Source organism: Pecten maximus, chromosome 12 (assembly GCF_902652985.1).
Source record: "Pecten maximus chromosome 12, xPecMax1.1, whole genome shotgun sequence".
NCBI lineage: Eukaryota > Metazoa > Mollusca > Bivalvia > Pectinida > Pectinidae > Pecten > Pecten maximus.
In genome coordinates this window covers 4,586,248-4,606,689 of record NC_047026.1, presented here as the reverse complement: position 1 = coordinate 4,606,689, position 20,442 = coordinate 4,586,248, and the positions used below count along the sequence as shown (strand labels likewise).

The 20,442-nt window shown below is 36.5% G+C and overlaps 1 protein-coding gene and 2 pseudogenes across 1 annotated transcript; 2 read left to right on the top strand and 1 right to left on the bottom strand.

The window, feature by feature from the left end:
• LOC117339720 overlaps window positions 1-20,442 on the bottom strand; it is a 344,709-nt pseudogene that overhangs the window by 224,751 nt on the left and 99,516 nt on the right.
• Window positions 7,927-10,655, top strand: LOC117339634 (transforming growth factor-beta-induced protein ig-h3-like). Its single transcript, XM_033901332.1, has 6 exons — window positions 7,927-8,114; window positions 8,345-8,583; window positions 9,103-9,285; window positions 9,710-9,808; window positions 10,211-10,324; window positions 10,522-10,655. The coding sequence occupies exons 1-6, from the start codon at window positions 7,972-7,974 to the stop codon at window positions 10,653-10,655; spliced, it is 912 nt and encodes a 303-aa protein (XP_033757223.1). The 5' UTR covers window positions 7,927-7,971.
• Window positions 18,566-19,682, top strand: LOC117339632 (annotated as a pseudogene).

Below are 20,442 nucleotides of genomic sequence, written 5' to 3'. Positions count from 1 at the left end.
GGATAAAATCTGTATATGTAGAAGTTTGTTGTAGACTTTAACACTGGTATTCATACGGGAGAGAGATTTAGTATATGGTAGATCATGATGATTATAATATATTACTTTCTAAATTAAGTGTCCTTCATGACTAAAGCGGGTTTTGCATAGAATATAACGCTTGAATTTACTGTACGTGTGTTCGTCTTTTCTCACAAACCAGAGTATCCAGAACTGTTGTATTGTTGGTATGTTTATTTGAATATTAATTTGCGAATGAAATGGCACATTATTTTAGTTTAATTTGTTGATGCTGTGTTGCTTTCTTTGGTAACGAGTAAGAAATGGTAAACACATAACTAATATACATTTATTGGTGATTGACCGATTATTACACCAGTCTGTGTAAACCAAGCGGTCATTTTCAGAGTCAATTTCACTATGTTATTATTTTTTTTTTTTAACTCAAACTTATATTGTTGGATTCCGACTTCTCGTCGGCAATATTCGCCAAATTCAACAACCTCAAATCTCATGTCCAGATCGTATTCGAACATATTTGTACTGATACTGTTCACACTGTCCTCTATGCTACTGGCCACCATACCAGTCACTCTGTTCAACCTGTGACGTCATAGACTGAAGAGTTCCAAATCAGCGTGACTGACCGATACGCTGATTAGCAGTCGATCGACAGGTGCAAATCGCGTACTTCGATGTGCGATATCTCGGCACTCGGCCAACCGATTTTGATGCGGTTTTCGACATTCTTCTTTGGTGGTTACAAAGAATAACACATTTGATTATCGTTTTTCGTTCAGGGTACACTTTAACATAAATAGATGATGGAACTCGTCTCCAATACTTTCATTGCAAAAATCTCCTTTATATATATATTATACCACCTTCCTGTCATTATACGAATTTTTAAATTAGACGTATGAAATTTAGTTAAATGTAGTGTATTTATTTCCGATAATATTGTTAATTGTGGAAGAACGAATCGTCTGTATCATTTGAGTCGGTACCGACATCGTAAGTATAGGTGATTATGGTAGGACCGCTTCACGGCTGAGCGCTCCCAAGTCGAGGCTAGCCGCGGGACTCGATGGTCACGGATGGCTGCTGTCCAGGTAAAGTAGTCTACGGCTGGCAGTGCTGGTATTGCCGCGCGACAGAACCGCCCGAGGCGAATCTCGCAATATTCGTCATGATGTTTAATATTAGGCGATTTTCACGAAAACTGGATTGCTCCGTCAATACTAGATTCGAGGAGCAGAATTCGCGTCAGTGGAGAAAAAAATAGACCCTGTCGGACATTTCTAGACTGTCGGGGAAACTTTTAGATAGTCATGAAATAAATAGTGTAAAGTTCATGATTTCTAGATAGCTCGATAGAATTAGACGGTGGTCATGTTAAATTGGATATGATTCACAGAACTAGCTTTGACCGTCGAAAATTAGCCATGAAAATTCATAATTAGATACGTTGCTGAAAAAATGGACTGGGTTGGGTTAAATTAGATCTTTTATGGTAAAATTGGTGAAAATTTCAGAATTAGTAGAAAATATGAAAAAACTAGTACATTCGTGTCTCCCAGTGGTGACTGTTATCAGCTCAGGAGAACGTACAGTCCTCACGTGGGAACGCGGGTCGTTCAGTTGCAAAAGTTGATACAAGATAGATTACATCCGTCAGTTTTTATGTCTTTATTTCATCGATACTAAAAATATATCTAATATCGTCTTATTGGTATTGCTTTCCATATTTTTTTTAATTTAATTGCCTAATGTGTTAGTCTACTATGGCAATACATGATTTTGCTAAATCATTTAACATAGACGAAACATTATCTTACTGTAAGATACCTTTGTATAACATATTGATATTTCTGACGAGTGATTTGTTTGTTATTACTGTTTCAGTCATATAAATGAGTATTTCGTACAAGTATTTTGACTATTTCTGTACTGATGCTGTACTAACGTGATATTTTTAGCCCACCATCATCAGATGGTGGGCTATTCAAATCGCCCTGCGTCCGTGGTCCGTCGTCCGTCCGTCCCTCCGTCCGTAAACAATTCTTGTTATCGCTATTTCTCAGAAAGTACTGAAGGGATCTTTCTCAAATTTCATATGTAGGTTCCCCTTGGTGCCTAGTTATGCATATTGCGTTTTGAGACCAATCGGAAAACAACATGGCCGACAGGCAGCCATCTTGGATTTTCACAATTGAAGTTTGTTATCGCTATTTCTGAGAAAGTGCTGAAGGGATTTTTCTCAAATTTCATATGAAGGTTCCCCTTGGTGCCTAGTTATGCATATTGCGTTTTGAGACCAATCTGAAAACAACATGGCCAACAGGCAGCCATCTTGGATTTTGACAATTTAAGTTTGTTATCGCTATTTCTGAGAAAGTACTGAAGGGATCTTTCTCAAATTTCATATGAAGGTTCCCCTTGGTGCCTAGTTATGCATATTGCGTTTTGAGACCAATCGGAAAACAACATGGCTGACAGGCAGCCATCTTGGATTTTGACAATTGAAGCTTGTTATCGCTATTTCTGAGAAAGTGCTGAAGGGATCTTTCTCAAATTTCATATGAAGGTTCCCCTTGGTGCCTAGTTATGCATATTGCGATTTGAGACCAATCGGATTACAACATGGCCGACAGGCAGCCATCTTGGATTTTGTCAATTGAAGATTGTTATCGCTATTTCTGAGAAAGTACTGAAGGGATCTTTCTCAAATTTCATATGAAGGTTCCCCTTGGTGCATAGTTATGCATATTGCGTTTTGAGACCAATCGGAAAACAACATGGCCGACAGGCAGCCATCTTGGATTTTCACAATTGAAGTTTGTTATCGCTATTTCTGAGAAAGTGCTGAAGGGATTTTTCTCAAATTTCATATGAAGGTTCCCCTTGGTGCCTAGTTATGCATATTGCGTTTTGAGACCAATCTGAAAACAACATGGCCAACAGGCAGCCATCTTGGATTTTGACAATTTAAGTTTGTTATCGCTATTTCTGAGAAAGTACTGAAGGGATCTTTCTCAAATTTCATATGAAGGTTCCCCTTGGTGCCTAGTTATGCATATTGCGTTTTGAGACCAATCGGAAAACAACATGGCTGACAGGCAGCCATCTTGGATTTTGACAATTGAAGCTTGTTATCGCTATTTCTGAGAAAGTGCTGAAGGGATCTTTCTCAAATTTCATATGAAGGTTCCCCTTGGTGCCTAGTTATGCATATTGCGTTTTGAGACCAATCCGAAAACAACATGGCCGACAGGCAGCCATCTTGGATTTTGACAATTGAAGTTTGTTATCGCTATTTCTGAGAAAGTTCTTAAGGGATCTTTCTCAAATTTCATATGTAGGTTCCCCTTGGTGCCTAGTTATGCATATTGCGATTTGAGACCAATTGGAAAACAACATGGCCGACAGGCAGCCATCTTGGATTTTGACAATTGAAGTTTGTTATCACAATTTCTGAGAATGTACTGAATGGATCTTTCTGAAATTTCATATGTAGGTTTCCCTTGGTGCCTAGTTATGCATATTGCGTTTTGAGACCAATCTGAAAACAACATGGCCGACAGGCAGCCATCTTGGATTTTGACAATTGAAGTTTGTTATCACTATTTCTGAGAAAGCGCTGAAGGGATCTTTCTCAAATTTCATATGAAGGTTCCACTTGGTGCCTAGTTATGCATATTGCGTTTTGAGACCAATCCAAAAACAACATGGCCGACAGGCAGCCATCTTGGATTTTGACAATTGAAATTTGTTATCACTATTTCTGAGAAAGTACTGAAGGGATCTTTCTCAAATTTCATATGTAAGTTTCCCTTGGTGCCTAGTTATGCATATTGCGATTTGAGACCAATCTGAAAATAACATGGCCGACAGCCAGCCATCTTGGATTTTGACAATTGAAGTTTGTTATCACTATTTCTGAGAAAGTACTGAAGGGATCTTTCTCAAATTTCATATGGAGGTTCCCCTTAGTGCCTCGTTATGCTTATTGCATTTTGAGATCAATTGGAAAACAATATGGCCGACAGACCGCCATCTTGGATTTTGACAATTGAAGTTTGTTATCTCTATTTCTCAAAGTACTGAATGGATCTTTCACAAATTTCATAAGTAGGTTCCCCTTGGTCCCTTGTATTGCATTTTTGGACCAGTCTGTCCTGAAAACAACCTGGCAAACAAACAGCCATTATTGTTAAATCTCAAATTTCTTATATAGCTAGGATTCCCTTGTTTGAAAAGTACTGGAGGGATGTCTCAATTTGCACAGATTAGTAAAATGAAGGGAAAAGTAGAGAAAAGATCAATCTGACATGGAACCTATGAAGATCATTCAATGGTGGGCGCCAAGATCCCTCTGGGATCTCTTGTTTCTACTTTTTGCCTGTGTGACAGTTAATCAATCGCGAAAATACATACAGGAGGTGCATTACTGGAGGATATCAATGTACGCCTTTTTAGCCCACCATCATCAGATGGTGGGCTATTCAAATCGCCCTGCGTCCGTGGTCCGTGGTCCGTCCGTCCGTCCGTCCGTCCGTCCGTCCGTCCGTCCGTTCCTCCGTCCGTAAACAATTCTTGTTATCGCTATTTCTCAGAAAGTACTGAAGGGATCTTTCTCTAATTTCATATGTAGGTTCCCCTTGGTGCATAGTTATGCATATTGCGTTTTGAGACCAATCTTAAAACAACATGGCCGACAGGCAGCCATCTTGGATTTTGACAATTGAAGTTTGTTATCGCTATTTCTGAGAAAGTACTGAAGGGATCTTTCTCAAATTTCATATGAAGGTTCCCCTTGGTGCCTAGTTATGCATATTGCGTTTTGAGACCAATCGGATAAAAACATGGCCGACAGGCAGCCATCTTGGATTTTGACAATTGAAGTTTGTTATCGCTATTTCTGAGAAAGTACTGAAAAGATCTTTCTCAAATTTCATAGATAGGTTCCACTTGGTTCCTAGTTATGCATATTGCGATTTGAGACAAATCGGTAAACAACATGGCCGACAGGCAGCCATCTTGGATTTTGACAATTGAAGTTTGTTATCACTATTTCTGAGAAAGTATTTAAGGGATCTTTCTGAAATTTCATATGTAGGTTTCCCTTGGTACCTAGTTATGCATATTGCGTTTTGAGACCAATCAGAAAACAACATGGCCGACAGGCAGCCATCTTGGATTTTGACAATTGAAGTTTGTTATCACTATTTCTGAGAAAGCACTGAATGGATCTTTCTGAAATTTCATATGTAAGTTTCCCTTGGTGCCTAGTTATGCATATTGCGTTTTGAGACCAATCTGAAAACAACATTGCCGACAGGCAGCCATCTTGGATTTTGACAATTGAAGTTTCTTATCACTATTTCTGAGAACATATTTAAGGGATCTTTCTGAAATTTCATATGTAAGTTTCCCTTGGTGCCTAGTTATGCATATTGCATTTTGAGACCAATCTGAAAATAACATGGCCGACAGGCAGCCATCTTGGATTTTGACAATTGAAGTTTGTTATCACTATTTCTGAGAAAGTACTGAATGGATCTTTCTGAAATTTCATATGTAAGTTTCCCTTGGTGCCTAGTTATGCATATTGCATTTTGAGACCAATCTGAAAACAACATGGCCGACAGGCAGCCATCTTGGATTTTGACAATTGAAGTTTGTTATCACTATTTCTGAGAAAGTATTTAAGGGATCTTTCTGAAATTTCATATGTAAGTTTCCCTTGGTGCCTAGTTATGCATATTGCATTTTGAGACCAATCTGAAAATAACATGGCCGACAGGCAGCCATCTTGGATTTTGACAATTGAAGTTTGTTATCGCTGTTTCTGAGAAAGTACTGAAGGGATCTTTCTCAAATTTCATATGGAGGTTCCCCTTGGTGCCTCGTTATGCATTTTTGGACCAGTCTGTCCTGAAAACAACCTGGCAAACAAACAGCCATTATCGTTAAATCTCAAATTTCTTATATAGCTAAAATTCCCTTGTTTGAAAAGTACTGGAGGGATGTCTCAATTTGCACAGATTAGGAAAATGAAGGGAAAAGTAGAGAAAAGATCAATCTGACATGGAACCTATGAAGATCATTCAATGGTGGGCGCCAAGATCCCTCTGGGATCTCTTGTTTGTTTTGCCTTTTGTTCTTGTTTTTTTTTTTTTTTTTTTTTTTTTTTTGCTTTTATTTGTTCTTGTTTTTTTTTTTTTTTTTTTTCTGTTTTGAGTATTAGTTTTCTTTGAAACTTTCGAAAGTATTTATAAAGAAAACATAACAAAACATAAGACAGACTCCTGGACTTCCTTATAAAATCAATGTGTAATATCTTCGGTAATTTCACTGATTGTAACACATAGTCGTTTTTGTTTTACTTGCTAACTTTTTTCTTAATTTGGTTCCCCAGACGTATCTTAAATTAATACTCAATTTTAAGTCATATACACATTATTTTGTGTGTGTTTTTCTTTTTTATTAAGGATTTTTTTTTCTATTTTTCACTCCGAACGTAACTGTACAATCATAGATAATTCAATCAATTAGCGAGTACAAATCCGCTGTGGAATTTACAAAGGTACGCTATATGACCAGCACCTTATCGGGGATCCCGTGGCCTCACCAAAACTACAAACTGACTAAAACGTGACACTTATCGAAAGGTGACTCATATTAAGTGTATGCTATCTTTAAGTTAACTTGTAGGAAAATACAAAACAAATACAACTTAAAGCGAGCGCGTGAACACGTGATTGGCATATAAGCATTGCAAGGAGTAAACATCTCAATAATAAAGTTCAGGTCCTTTTAAAACCTATAAACACAAATATCACATTTACTTGTTCCAAAACAGTAATTAAGAACATCAATAAACCATTTCTATGCTGTGTTCATCAATCATTGATTTAATATACAAATTAAATATACGTTGCAATGTTTTGCCTTTTACGTAAAGCAAGATGATACCTTTCAGAGGTAATATGCTTCATTTTCGCACTGAAAATATTCGCTAAACTACATGTAAATCTGTGATAATTAATATATCTTGCTATTGATTATTGCAACGTTTTATTCTTGGGTCACGAATTGGATCCACGAAGCCTTTATTAGATTGTACAATTGTGCATTCCATTCGGATTGGAAAAAAAATCACTACATAAAGAAGAAAAGTAAAACAAATTAATCTAGATATGTGTTAAACTCGAGTAATAATCTATAATCAAAAGTTTGGTCGAAAAAGGTGGCACGCAACAGAAAAACCGCTTTGTGTTACAACCTCTGAACCTACCATATCGATTGCATCTTGAGTCCATGGGTAAACATATAATGTCATTATATAAAATGTTATTATATGAAATGAAAATAAATAAATAATAGCGTACATACATATTATGTAGTTTTAAATGATGCATTCTAGCATCGGTACGAACAGAGTCACAGTACTGGAACGTAGTATTCTTGAATATCTAATGTGGGGCATATGAAATAACAAAAACTCTTTAGTCAGTAATGTAAATGTGTTATACGAAGAAATAATGCAAGAAAATAATGTTTCGACTGTCTTTAATGATTCTGCATATTTATTCATTGCCGGTGCAGACCTAAACATAAGACATGCGAATTCACAAAATATGGGAAAAAAATGCCAAACTGACAGTGCAAGATAAACTTTTTGCATAAACGTAGAAACTCACACACCAAAACTGACCGATGTAATTATTGTGGTATCAACTTATGCAACTAAGCGGCCGGTGTTTCTATTTGAGGGCTGTATGTGCCCCTGAACTGATAACAGTCACGTCTACACACCACGGGGAGCCAAATTGGAGTGTTATATCACCAATTGAAAAGGTCTTAAAGTTAGATTAGTATAAATACAGACTAGAAGACATCATTTAAACGTAGCAGTCACCTCAGAAACCTCCAGACGAAATCACTGATCTTCATTCAAAACGCACCATGCTCCGTCTGTTGTGCTTCACTCTTGCTCTACATGCCGTATTGGGCGGTAGCCTAGTACAGGTATTACAGTCCTCTGGAGAGTCAACACTGGTCTGTCTGGTACAGAAAGCAGGCCTAGCTGACGCACTTGGACAAGTTTAGTAGTCACTTGTGAAAGTAAGCGAGTTTCATATTTTTTAAAGTATGTTGAAAATAACATGTTCTTATCTTGATGTCATTTCCAAAAAAACTGGACGTTGTGAGTCTGCCACAATAATATCATTGCATAATTTGAGTTCAATTGGGTCAATTATAATTATTCCTTTTGTTTGATAATATACTAAATTAGATATATACCGGAGTTCTGTATGTGACCAATCGACACTAACAGCTCACTCTACTTACTTACAGGAACCTTCACCATTTTTGCTCCCACCAACGCTGCCTTTGCCAAGTTACCCGCAGATGTTCTTGCCTCACTCAGCAATGACGTAAATGCTCTCACCAATAATTTGAAATACCACGTGGTTCCGGGATCTATCAGGAAACAGGATGCATCCAACGAGGCTCAACTTACTACTTTGGCTGGTCAGAAAGTCCGTCTCAACATCTACAGTCATAATCATGTAAGTACAATAATGTATTTAATTTTCTTATCAATAAACCTTTAATTGTAAGTAAAACACAACCATCTTTAAATTTTTGATATAATCTTTGCATATTTTATCGTGTTGGTCATACCTTGTTCGATAAATTACCGATGTTAAAGCTATACCACTCTTTAACAAATTGGTGTTCATGAATATAAGCAAGGTAAAATGCATATGATCCTTTATGAGGTATCCACTGAACATGGAAAAAGTTACGCTTAAATCAAACTGTAATTCTAATTGAAAAATACAAACAAAGCATAAAATTTGCACAGATACCATTAAAAGAGTTTAAAATAACCAGAGCGGAAGGATAAGAGTCCTAAGTTTCATCGGCACCATAACGTATTAAACGTTAATGAACGCAAATAATTGTCGTATGTATATTACAATACACAACTTAGTAAGATTTGCGATGTTTGTATCTAAAATTGATTGAGACTAATTTTAACGGAGTCTGTAAATGTCTGGTAATGTTTTTTTCTAAATCCTCAGGAAGTTACTGTGGAAGGATCAAGAATAACACATTTCGACATTCAAGCCAACAACGGATATGTCCATATTATTGATACTGTAATGATGCCACCAGAGGGCAGTATCGTCGACATCGTCGCTGGTGACTCAGAGTTATCCACCCTATTATCAAAGGTCAAATCAGCAAACCTGGTATCAGCACTACAAGGTTAGCTGAGTATACTATAAGAAATATTTCTATCTAACGCTAACATAGGTAAAAATTATATGTTTATCAAGCTAAAATGGTAGTATTTCAGCTTGAAATATGTGACGATGTCATAGTTACTATATCTACATAAAAAAGATGGACTAAATTTAATAGGTAGAGACAAATTTATTGGAAGACTGATATAAAGAATGGTAAAGTTCAGTTTATCCTGGATATATTGAACACAGATTTGCCGGTATCTCTATTTCTGAAGTGTCAATAGTAGTATATATAACATAAGCTACATTTAAGCCTTTTCATTCAAAGATTTGAGCGTTCTGTAATTCTAAAATATGTTATCAAAGTAAATTTAATTCAATCTCAATGAGTGTATTGAAAAACATACTTGATGTTGTTGTATATTATCATTGTCTACCAATAGGTGACGCTCTCACTGTATTCGCCCCAACAAATGACGCATTTGCACGACTAGGATCAAGAGTATGGAACCACCTTGCCCAGAACCCACAACTTCTAAAAGGTAAGATTCACACTGAATTCTAAAGGGTCTATTGATATTTGAATTCGTATAAAGTGTAGCTACTGTATTTGGATTTGAGAAATCTTAAGCTATTCTTTTATATATATTTCATTTGCAAATATACAAATAGGATCAGGCACAAGTCGAAAAAACGTTTGTCCGTCTTCTCCCCAAAACTGTAATACATTTTCAAATTAGTCACAAGCTATTGCATTATCATGCAATTGTATTTAATATAATGTAGAACGCGCAAAAATTAAAAAAAAAATGATTTAAACAGTTGTATAATTTTATTTATTTTTTTCTTAATGAGAATTAGCATTATAGTAGCTAACCCGCGATATACATTATTATTTACATAGAGTGACTCAATTTTCACCAATTCTTTGTCTTTATTATCAGAAATCCTTGAATACCACGTGGTCCCAAACACAGAATACTCCGCCGGTCTGTACAACAGGGAACACATTAGGACACTAGATACTCACCATGACGTCATCAGAATACGTACCACAGGTATGTAATGGTGCTCTCCCTTTGTTGGTGCCTCCAATATATTTCTTATTGAAGCAAAGGTCATCTATCCCAATGCTACTCCTCATGAAATTACTCTGTAAACGCTGTAGACGGTGTCTTTCTGCCTATATCATAATGGAATTGTTATTTTTCTGTTCTCATCTATTTTACGTCATTAATACTTTTATTATTTACAGGAACCTCAGTTTACGTCAACAATGCTCAAGTGATCAAGGCCAATATCGCCGCCACCAACGGAGTAGTCCATAAAATTGACCATGTGCTTATACCTCTGAGGCATCTAGGATCTGCAATATTTGGAAAGAAATAAGAAAAATCTCATAAAATGTACATATCAACATTTTATTGTCATTCATCATCATTATTGATCGTAACCTATCTTGTATATTTTGGTTAGATTTTTTACAATAAAGTTTTAAATATTTAATAGACTTTTAGTTCTTAAATTGAATATCTGTGTAATGAATATTGACAACTTCGATAAGTAATGCAAATATATAACTAATGTGTTTTTCCTTTCTTGAATTCATAATGGTAGTGTAGAGAATGGTAAAATTTCAGATATCAAAAAGTCCTTTATGGGTCACAATCAACACTAAATTATCGCTTGGGCTGGGGGTTTTGAAACACTGCGAAATTGCAAATCCATCGATTTACCAGGTTCATTTAATGTTTTAATAGGTTGCATATTCATCATAAACCGGTTACCTGGTCAACTGTTTTTTTTCTTTTACTTTATGTAACATTGCCTATGGTACCTATTCGGCTTCCATTTCACAAAACGATACAAGACTCTTCCCTTCTGTTGAAGTAATGATATAGATACCGGAAGGGAATGATTCTTGTGCATTTGAGGTGTTTCACCTCAATAAAACCGAAACCGTTTAAGTTTGCATTACCGAGTATGGGCTACATCCAAGTGTATTCTGAATTGAATGCTCTTGTTAATACGCATACAGTTGTATGATATCGTTTGTTAATGAGAATAACCTTTATGGGCCCATAATTGTACACAACAAAACTGGCATTTAAATATTACAAAGTCTTTTCACAGTATGGCATTTTTTTAATTCGTTTGATGACCAAAGTTTTCCCTTAGTAATAACAGTAGAAAATTTGTCACATTTCCTCCTGGTGTTGAATTTAGCCTGACATCGTTTCTTTATTTGAGAAGTAACATAACAAGCATGCTCAGATACCGAACGTCAACCGGAAGTGCAAATAAAGACGCTTACTCGAAGCATTTGATAAATACATGTTTGAATTGGATACGACAATTAAGCGTTGGTAGATGTTAAACTTTTGTCGACATTTGTGTACTAGTAAAACAGCACATTTCGTCTTAACAACACATCGCACACATTCCCTTAGGAATTCCGATACTGGTATTGGCACAATGTGTATCCAAACTATGATCCAATTGTAATACACGGTGAACCATGTTGAACGAGTCACTTTTAGTCACCATGTACTTTTAGTCACCATGTCTGTTGCGTCGTATTTTAAACAGCTTCGACGTCATTTAAGAAATAATTAACGATGATTCGTGCATTGTTGCAGGTTATACAGCAAGGACGAGGATATTTTTGCAATTAAATTAATAACGAAGGCCGAAGAATGTTATTTTCCTATAAATAATGTTTTTACTTTAAATGAGAATTTGTTTGAATATGTAAAATTCTATTTCTTTTTGATCAATCGATTAAAGCAGTACGGAAAAGAATCGAGAAACAAAAAATATTAAATCTATCTACTACATCTGCCTTCGAGATTATGTTTTATCCTATACACATCCAACAGGATACAGGAGGCCATATATTGTTGTATTTCCTATCAACAACTGATATCCTTTCAGGAAGACTACTCTGTGTGCAAGATGTTCTAAAAAGTCGCCTCGACAGAGCATCGGTAGATGTGTATGTTTAAGGAGGCTGTAGTATGCTGTTGTTTGTCAGGTTGGAAAAGCGCGTGCCTTTCACCGGATTTATAGTGTGTACATGTTGTTTATGTTTTTGTTTGTAGAAGTTTAACATCCAGGCAGTAGCCAGAGTCAAATGGGGACGGGTGTCAAGAAGACACATTGAATAAGATTGAAGTGTTGTTATAATGGGAACAGAAGATCAATTTTGGTCTCTTCAATGTCCCCTACAATAAGTCGCATATCATATTATTCAGTGAGATACAGCTTGCATACTCTTTTCTTGCTCCTGCAATAGTTCTTGATAGATGAAAATGATAGTATAACTATTTGTATACATCACTGTTAATAAACCATATCACGTTTCATCCTGTCTATCGAATCATCATCTTTGATTTCTTCAACGGAATAAAATCCTGGTCAATATCAGGGAATTTCATCCAGATCATCGCTATTGAATTCCCTACTGCATCGCTCAACTTGAATGGGCCGTTGAGGTTGGTTTGGTAGCAATCCACGTACCACCATCCTCCATGATATCGTACGGCACAGCCATTGTTGTCATTGTCATATGTGCTGAATTCATTACCATTATGCAAGGCCAAGGCATCAACTAAATAACCAAAAAAAAAACACAGTTTAATACAGTTCACACTCTGTAAATTTAATTGGCTCAATCATGCAGGTCATTGATGAATAAAACAAGAAAAATACAGCTATAACGTTTGTGCTTTAATACACCATGACACAAGTTAATGTCAATGTCCGAGCACTGGTTGAAATAGAGCCCGAAAAGATCAATCAAAATCACTTATAGAAAACCGGCATATACGTAAATTAAATTGGTTAATGTTGATCCCAAACACGATTCATATACAAAGTACATCAGTATCCTTCAATATGGGGCAGACGTTTTGTTTTCTTCTTGCTCATCATCAAAATCATTCTCATTTCGAGAGTGTTAGTTAACCTATATATACCGTAGCGTTGTACGGTTTTGGTTTGGTTTGGTTTATTTTGTTTAACGCCCTATTAACAGCTAAGGTCAATTAAGGACGACCTCCCGTGCGTGCGACAGGCATGCGTGTGTAGAGTGCATATGTGTGTTTTGGGAGGCTGCGGTATGTTCGTGTTAAGTCTCCTTATGATAGGCCGGAACTTTAGCCGATTTATAGTGCTACCTCACTGAAGCATAATGCCGAAGACACCCAGCAGCACTACGGCTTGTATCGTCTAATTACCGTGGGTTTTTATGGCAGGTGTCGTCGATTTGACCACATGCGTTTGCATCTGGTTAGTATTTAAAGAAATATATAATCCCCTTCTCCTACTCTAAGCACAAGATGTAACACGTGAAAAGTCGAAAGTGGGTATGAACTTCGATTCACTTTAAATCTAGGTTCCATCCGGCTGAAATTTCAAGTGCACACTGTAGCGTTCTTTGGTTTAGAATCCTTATATTAATTCATGTTTTTGTTTCCCATGTGACAATGGTTTCTAAATCACCAAATGCAAGACTATGCATCGACTGTGGGACAGTACTAGTAGTAGACCATATCTTTAGGAGCGGTTTTCCGACGGGTTATCTGATTGGTCGACACCTCTGAAATCAATACTAACTACAATTGTCGACAAATCAGACTCTGCGTTTTAAAACAGTTCTAGGATAGATAGCCTACTTACATTTGATACGTCGTCCAATCTTCAAATGTGTGTATTGGAGTAGGGGCTAATGTTTATATCTATAAAATCAACAATATGCAGACTCCTATGAACAGTCGTAACAGATCTTCATGAAAATTAGAACATGGAAGTTCCTCTTTTCCGGTGGTTTCATGCCTATTGGAGTAAAAGCATCTTTAAGTAACCGATATACATATAATCATAAGACTTACGGTGAACGTTGCCGGAGAATCCCAACACGGAAAGTCTGTAATTCTGAGCTTCATTTGCCACATGGAATGTCGAGTATTGGGCATACCCCTTTCTGCCATCCCAAGCCTCTAGTTCAACACGTAGGATCCTTCGAGGTGGTGCTTGTTAGGGCATGAAGGTTGTCATTGCCTTTGATAGAGAGAATTGAAAAATAATGTAACCTAAATGAAAACATTTCCATATAAGCATGCGTTTCATTATATAACATGTACTTGAGGAACGATTGTCAATTCTTATACTTCCATTAACTGAGGATAGAAAGTTAACCTCGTCATAAACAGATGAAAGGGCCCTAATCTAGTGTTAATGAAGTGAACTGCCAAGGAGTGCATGAACCATTTGCAGCGGAGTGTGAACGTCACCAACATGAGGAAACGAATACAGATTTAACTTCTCATGAAACCAAGAGGGGCTGTAGATCATTTCAAGTTGAAGTATATGCAACTTAAAGATGATTATATGCATTACACAGTACAAACTTGCCTATGATATTTTAAGTGTTTGTTTGCTACGCGCTTCTGCTTGTCAGATAATTAACATAAAGTGTTTTAGGTTTCTAACCTTCAATTAAATAGTGTACAAGATAACGACCTATTGTACTAAGATGTATGTAGGGGATGTTAAGTTTAACAATTACTACCTGGATATTTCCCTATTGTCTTACTATCATGATAACCATCATCCATTCTAGTGCTGTTTGAGATCAGCCTATGTCATTTAAATGATGTAATGTTTCTCGGTGTTTTTTTTTTTTTTTTATTCATGTCCGATTGTCTTTACTAAATAACAGATGCACAAAACGTTCATAATAGGAACGGCCATGACTAGGCCGTGTAATCAAATGCAAAACCAGACCTAATTTCTTCAAAGTTCAGTATATATTTTTGGGGATTTTTTTACGTATTGTTCATAGACACCTAACCTATTAGAAACAATTGAAACGTTCCCATTCTAAATATTGCCAATTATGGTAATTAGTAGACCATTGTTGCTCTGGTTGTGATTTCTAGTTCTGCCTGAAATAAATGATTACCACAATTTCGGTAAATGTAGTTTAGAATCTGTGCTGTCTGTATGGTTTGAAACCATTTATAACCAGAATCTTGTTTCTTTGCTTTAACCAACTGGTTCTGATACTGGTTCTGGTTTCGTAGGTATCCAATACCAGTTTTGCAGTAACCGATACAGATGTACGATTATTGGTAACATTTTAAACATTTTCGAGGTTATTTAATTAGTCACCATTGATGAACTCATCAGCCAGGATTTTAAATATGACTTGTTTCTATATTTGTGTACAATTTCTTCTGTTTCATCAATCATGGTTTGATATCTGGTTGTTACAGGTTTTTTCAATATTTTGTTATTTCAATCACAGGCTCGAATTCCGGCTGAGATCATAATGCCGTGGAAAGGGAGACAACCTTTATGTATAGTGTATCAGGGTAACCATCGGGAACTCTTATAACAATGTTTACTACTTATGAATGTTTTAATAAGGTGCGCACGTATGTATATTTACAGTGCTTTCTTTATAATTTTGCTATTTTCGATCTTACTTATGCTCGAAGTATCTTGATTCTGTGTAATATGGCGTATAGCTATTCTTTCCGATAATAATCATGCTGTTTTTTTACCAAATGTATACGTTTTTACACTTTGCAAACTTAAATCACTGCTAATGATATGACCTGTTTAAAACATTGTTGTATTATAAATCTGCATATGCCAGGTGAAATACTGTGTATCTCCATATTGATAACTTCAGCTAGCAAACGTGTCTAGTTATTTGTTTGTTCTATATCCAATCGACATTTAGCATGGGAACTATAACTGACGCCATGCGCATTTTCAATCTGATTTCAGGTTGGAAGGAAGGAGACAATGATATCAGTATTTATAAGTTTAAACTTAATAACAACGGTGTACTTATAGTTTAGTTACTACACATTATGTTAAAAGTTAATAATACTTTGACACAAACCACTTAGCTACGTCATGATACCGCAATTAACCTACAGTTGTAATTTGAACATAGCCGCCATGGTTGTTAAAAGCAAAAGGAAAATTTGTATCAGGCAGTACAGATATAAAGTACGAAAATAATAGATTTTCGTTTGGCTTTCCTTGACATACATTTTTTTTTTTACCGGTCCGCCATTTTTAATCCGTGCCGTTAACGAAATGAAGCCTGGAAATGATAATAATTTCATATCTTTGATTGCTATCAATATTGATTTAATGATTCTTGGAAACGCGGTACTAACATTTGACCATTCAATATGTATATATGCATGCGATTTAGCTTTTAAAACAATGACAGTCTGCACGTTGTTGATCCGCCTTTAGAAGTTAGAGGTTACACGGCGCCCGCCATATGATTCTCGTCGTGTTATCCTCTAACATTCTACACGTTGATTAAATATTTTGACATTTAAGTGTTTAGCACATATGATAATCTTAACTTCAGGATAGCCTGCTATGCGTTCACAATAGACTTACCAATCCAGTAGTTTTCAAGTATATCCCCGAAACCATTCTTGTAGTCAGCCCAGTTACGATAGAAATCAACATCTCCACTTGTTCGTCTCTGTATCACCTGTAAGGATTTAATCAACACGGTTAAGATGATCATTACAAATATCAATAAGCATGCTGGGTATTGTAAAGCTCCCCTACTGGACCCGCTAAAAATGTGCAATGACCTTGACCTTGATACGAAATATGGGTGAAAATTACATAAAAGAGTAATTTTACGATACATTGTATGTGTATTGCCAATAAGTCCTTCCTCGGTTGGACCCTTTATTCAGGGCAATGGCCGTTTTTTTCCAAAGCATGTCCAATCCAATCAACAGTTTTACTTCGGCGTTAAAAGCTCGACGACTTTGGGAATAATTCGAAACAATTCATATCACAACGTGTTTTAACTGTATTGAGTTGATCATGTGCCAGTCTTAAAACAAGTGCTGTTTCCCCCTCACAAGTGAGTCGTCCCAATCTTGTCTTCCACTCACGAGACGTTTACGAGCAAGTTGCTGCCCATAGTGTCTCCTACTTACACGCTCACTGTGTTTCCCTTATTCTCTGACATGTCGAAACGAAACCTACATAACTAACATAGACAAGGTATTTCTAAAAGGTTGGAGTGATTAGTGTCTCCACAATCGAAAATCCTTGGTAATAATTGACGCATGGTCTCGGAATGATATTATACATCTGTTCGCCGGAAAACGATTTACTCCCTTATTGCGATGAGGAAAAACACAGCTGGCATGACTTGGATCGTTGTAATGAATTCAAGAACAAAAAATGGTTCAAGCATTATTTTTTACTGTATATACATGTATAAAAGAAACGATTCCCGTTCGGAATAACCGCTGACTACACAAAAAAAATGCTGTTTTGAAAAAAAATAGGTCCCTTGTATAACCGAAGCTCTTTTCTCGCGAGTTCTGATTGCAGCCAAACGCCCATAAAAATGGCCGCCTGCATATCCCAAGCAATAAGTTCAGCTATGAAACTTTTTCAAGATTTCTCGAAGGAAAATTCCGAGAAAAAATACTGAATCTTAACGATTCGAACTAAGCAGTTTGACAGTGCCCTGTTGGAAAATTATCAAAAAAAAGGTTGTATTGTTTCGTTGTAATAAACAAGCTATTGGTCTTGCTCTTGGGAAACATGAATGATTAATGTTCGCCCTCAGGAATAACGTTTCACCCAAGGGACAATGAAACGTCTCGGTGAACAAGTTTGTAGTGAAATTCAACGACCCTGCTGATGATCAGGGGAATTAATCTCTAAAACGTTTGACAGAATAATATGTGTAAGAAGCCATTTGAATGACCTAGGCAGTGCCAATATGTAGAATTACACACATATGTGAAGAGATAGTTTATTCAGCCACCCACAAAAAATGTATTATTCTTGTTTATATCTTCTCGCACTTTTCACTGATATTCCATGTACTCGTTATAGTTATTGAATAGCATTACGAGTGTATCCGAAATATTTGTTGAAGGGGCGGGTACGAGGCGCGTCAGCGCCGAGTCCCCCGCCCCTTCAACAAATAACTCGGGTACACGAGTAATGATTTCAATAACTGGCTTGTACCATGGCACCTCCCACTTTGTGTCAATCAAATTCTAGTTCCTTTGTCATTGACCAATCATATTCGACCGCACCCGCTTTCCCACGGTGAGATTCTGCAGTACGGAAATCATCTGTCAAATTCCCATGTTGCGACACAGTACCATTAACTTTCCAATAGGAGAGTTGTTATTTAGAAAAGATGTCGGATTTGGGCAATTTTATAATTGGAGACGGAGGACTCGATTTGCAAGAACTGTCCGCCATTAACGACTTCGATGTTTTTCTATAACTGTAAATTGTTTGGCATAGAGGGGGCATGACGAACACCATGCACTTGAGTGTGATCAGTTCATTATTGGAGAAGACTCTAAAGGAAAGTACTTCGAGTTTGTGGGAAGAGCTTCGAAGACATTCAAAGGAGGACTCGCGCAGCGAGAGATCGACATAAAGAATATCATACACTACAGTAACTAAGGTGAGTAAAATATATAAGAATTAGAAATATTAGACTATTTGTGAACTATTCTATTCACTAATGTGTTAATCCTCAAATCCGCAGTCCGCATTCATTAATTATAAATGTACTGCTTATACTGTCTCGCAATAGTTGTATTACCATCAATGCACTTTTAAAAGCTTTCAAAGAAAAAACAGCCGCTTAATTTTAACTGTATATTATTATTATCACAAGTTTATAATGAAGTATTCTAATATCTAGATCTTAACCATTGTAGGTGAACGCTGCATAGTCGATTTGTATGAGCTAGAAGTACCTGCAGGTCCTAGTCTCTGGGAAATTCTACAGGCGCGCATTACCTGGCACACCTCCGAGGTTTGGGAACCAACCGGAAGGAGTTAATAAACTGAGAAATCTTATGGTAATTATTTGTGCACGCGCGGGATTAAGAGGAAATTATACCAATCATTCGGGAAAACGCACATGCGCAACACAACTCTACATCGCCGGGGTTGATGAGCAGGATATCATGAACAGAACTGGACATAGGTCAGAAAAGGCTGTGAGAAAATACAAGTCAGCTGACGAATCGGTGTTACGCAAAGTATCCTCAGTGTTAGATCCTCCACAGAAAAGAAAATGTCCCGAAAACAAAACTCACCAAGAAGAGCCCACTGCCAAACGTGCTACAGTGCCTCTCAGTGATATAAGTAATCTCCCGACAGGAAGTCTTTTTAACAACTGTCAAGTTACTTTTAATGTCGGAAACAAGTGACCTTTTAAACGATTTTTGAAGACGTGGCATAGTGACATTAGTGTTTATGATTTTTAAGAAGACATCGGGTATAGTCTTATAACCTTTAAATTGTTTGTTTATAATTTTGTAAAAAATATTACATGTATTAAAAATGAAATAAACAGATTTTTTGTTTGTTTTTCAAAATGAACAGTGTTGAAATTTGCATCTTGATTGTAGCGATTTTTCTCTGGGACATGACTGTTAATCGATACATAAACATTGTTGCAGTCTAACTGTGAAAAATAACATGGAACTTATTGCACAGCTAGGCTCCACCCCAATCAATGTATCGGGGTAGTTAGTGTATGCCTGGGCTCCGCCTCTTCTCGGACTATCGAGATTTATACAACAGTCAACTTCAAAGAAAAATAGCCGCAACCATGGTACAAAGCTTAGTAAACATCACAATTATTAGGTGAAGTAATATTGTATTGCCGGGTTTCTGAACTCTATCTAGGTTTTTTTAGCATCTTTCACGCGGAACGTATCTATCCACGGTTGAATGACCATAAACATATATAATGGATCCTCCCAGTACGATACACTAGACTAGTTTCGCCACAAGTAATGGGAAAAACACATACGTGTCACTTCGTACAAATGTAAAGTTTTGTTATGGCTACACAGGAAAAACAAAAGTCAACTTCGTAAATGAATTATACCAATACCGTCAAGGGTGATAACAAAGCGTATTGATCATTTAAAAATCCTTTGTGTATGACAGTAATTTTTTCACCTCAGTCGTATGTGACCTTTAACATCATAGTTCGCTTTTTATTACCAAAACGTGAGGGCATAAATGGTATGTATATACCTATTTTCTTCATCAATATTTGGTAAGTGATATTGTAGGTTTAAACTTCTTTATGTTCTAATATATTTGATAAACTCTATTT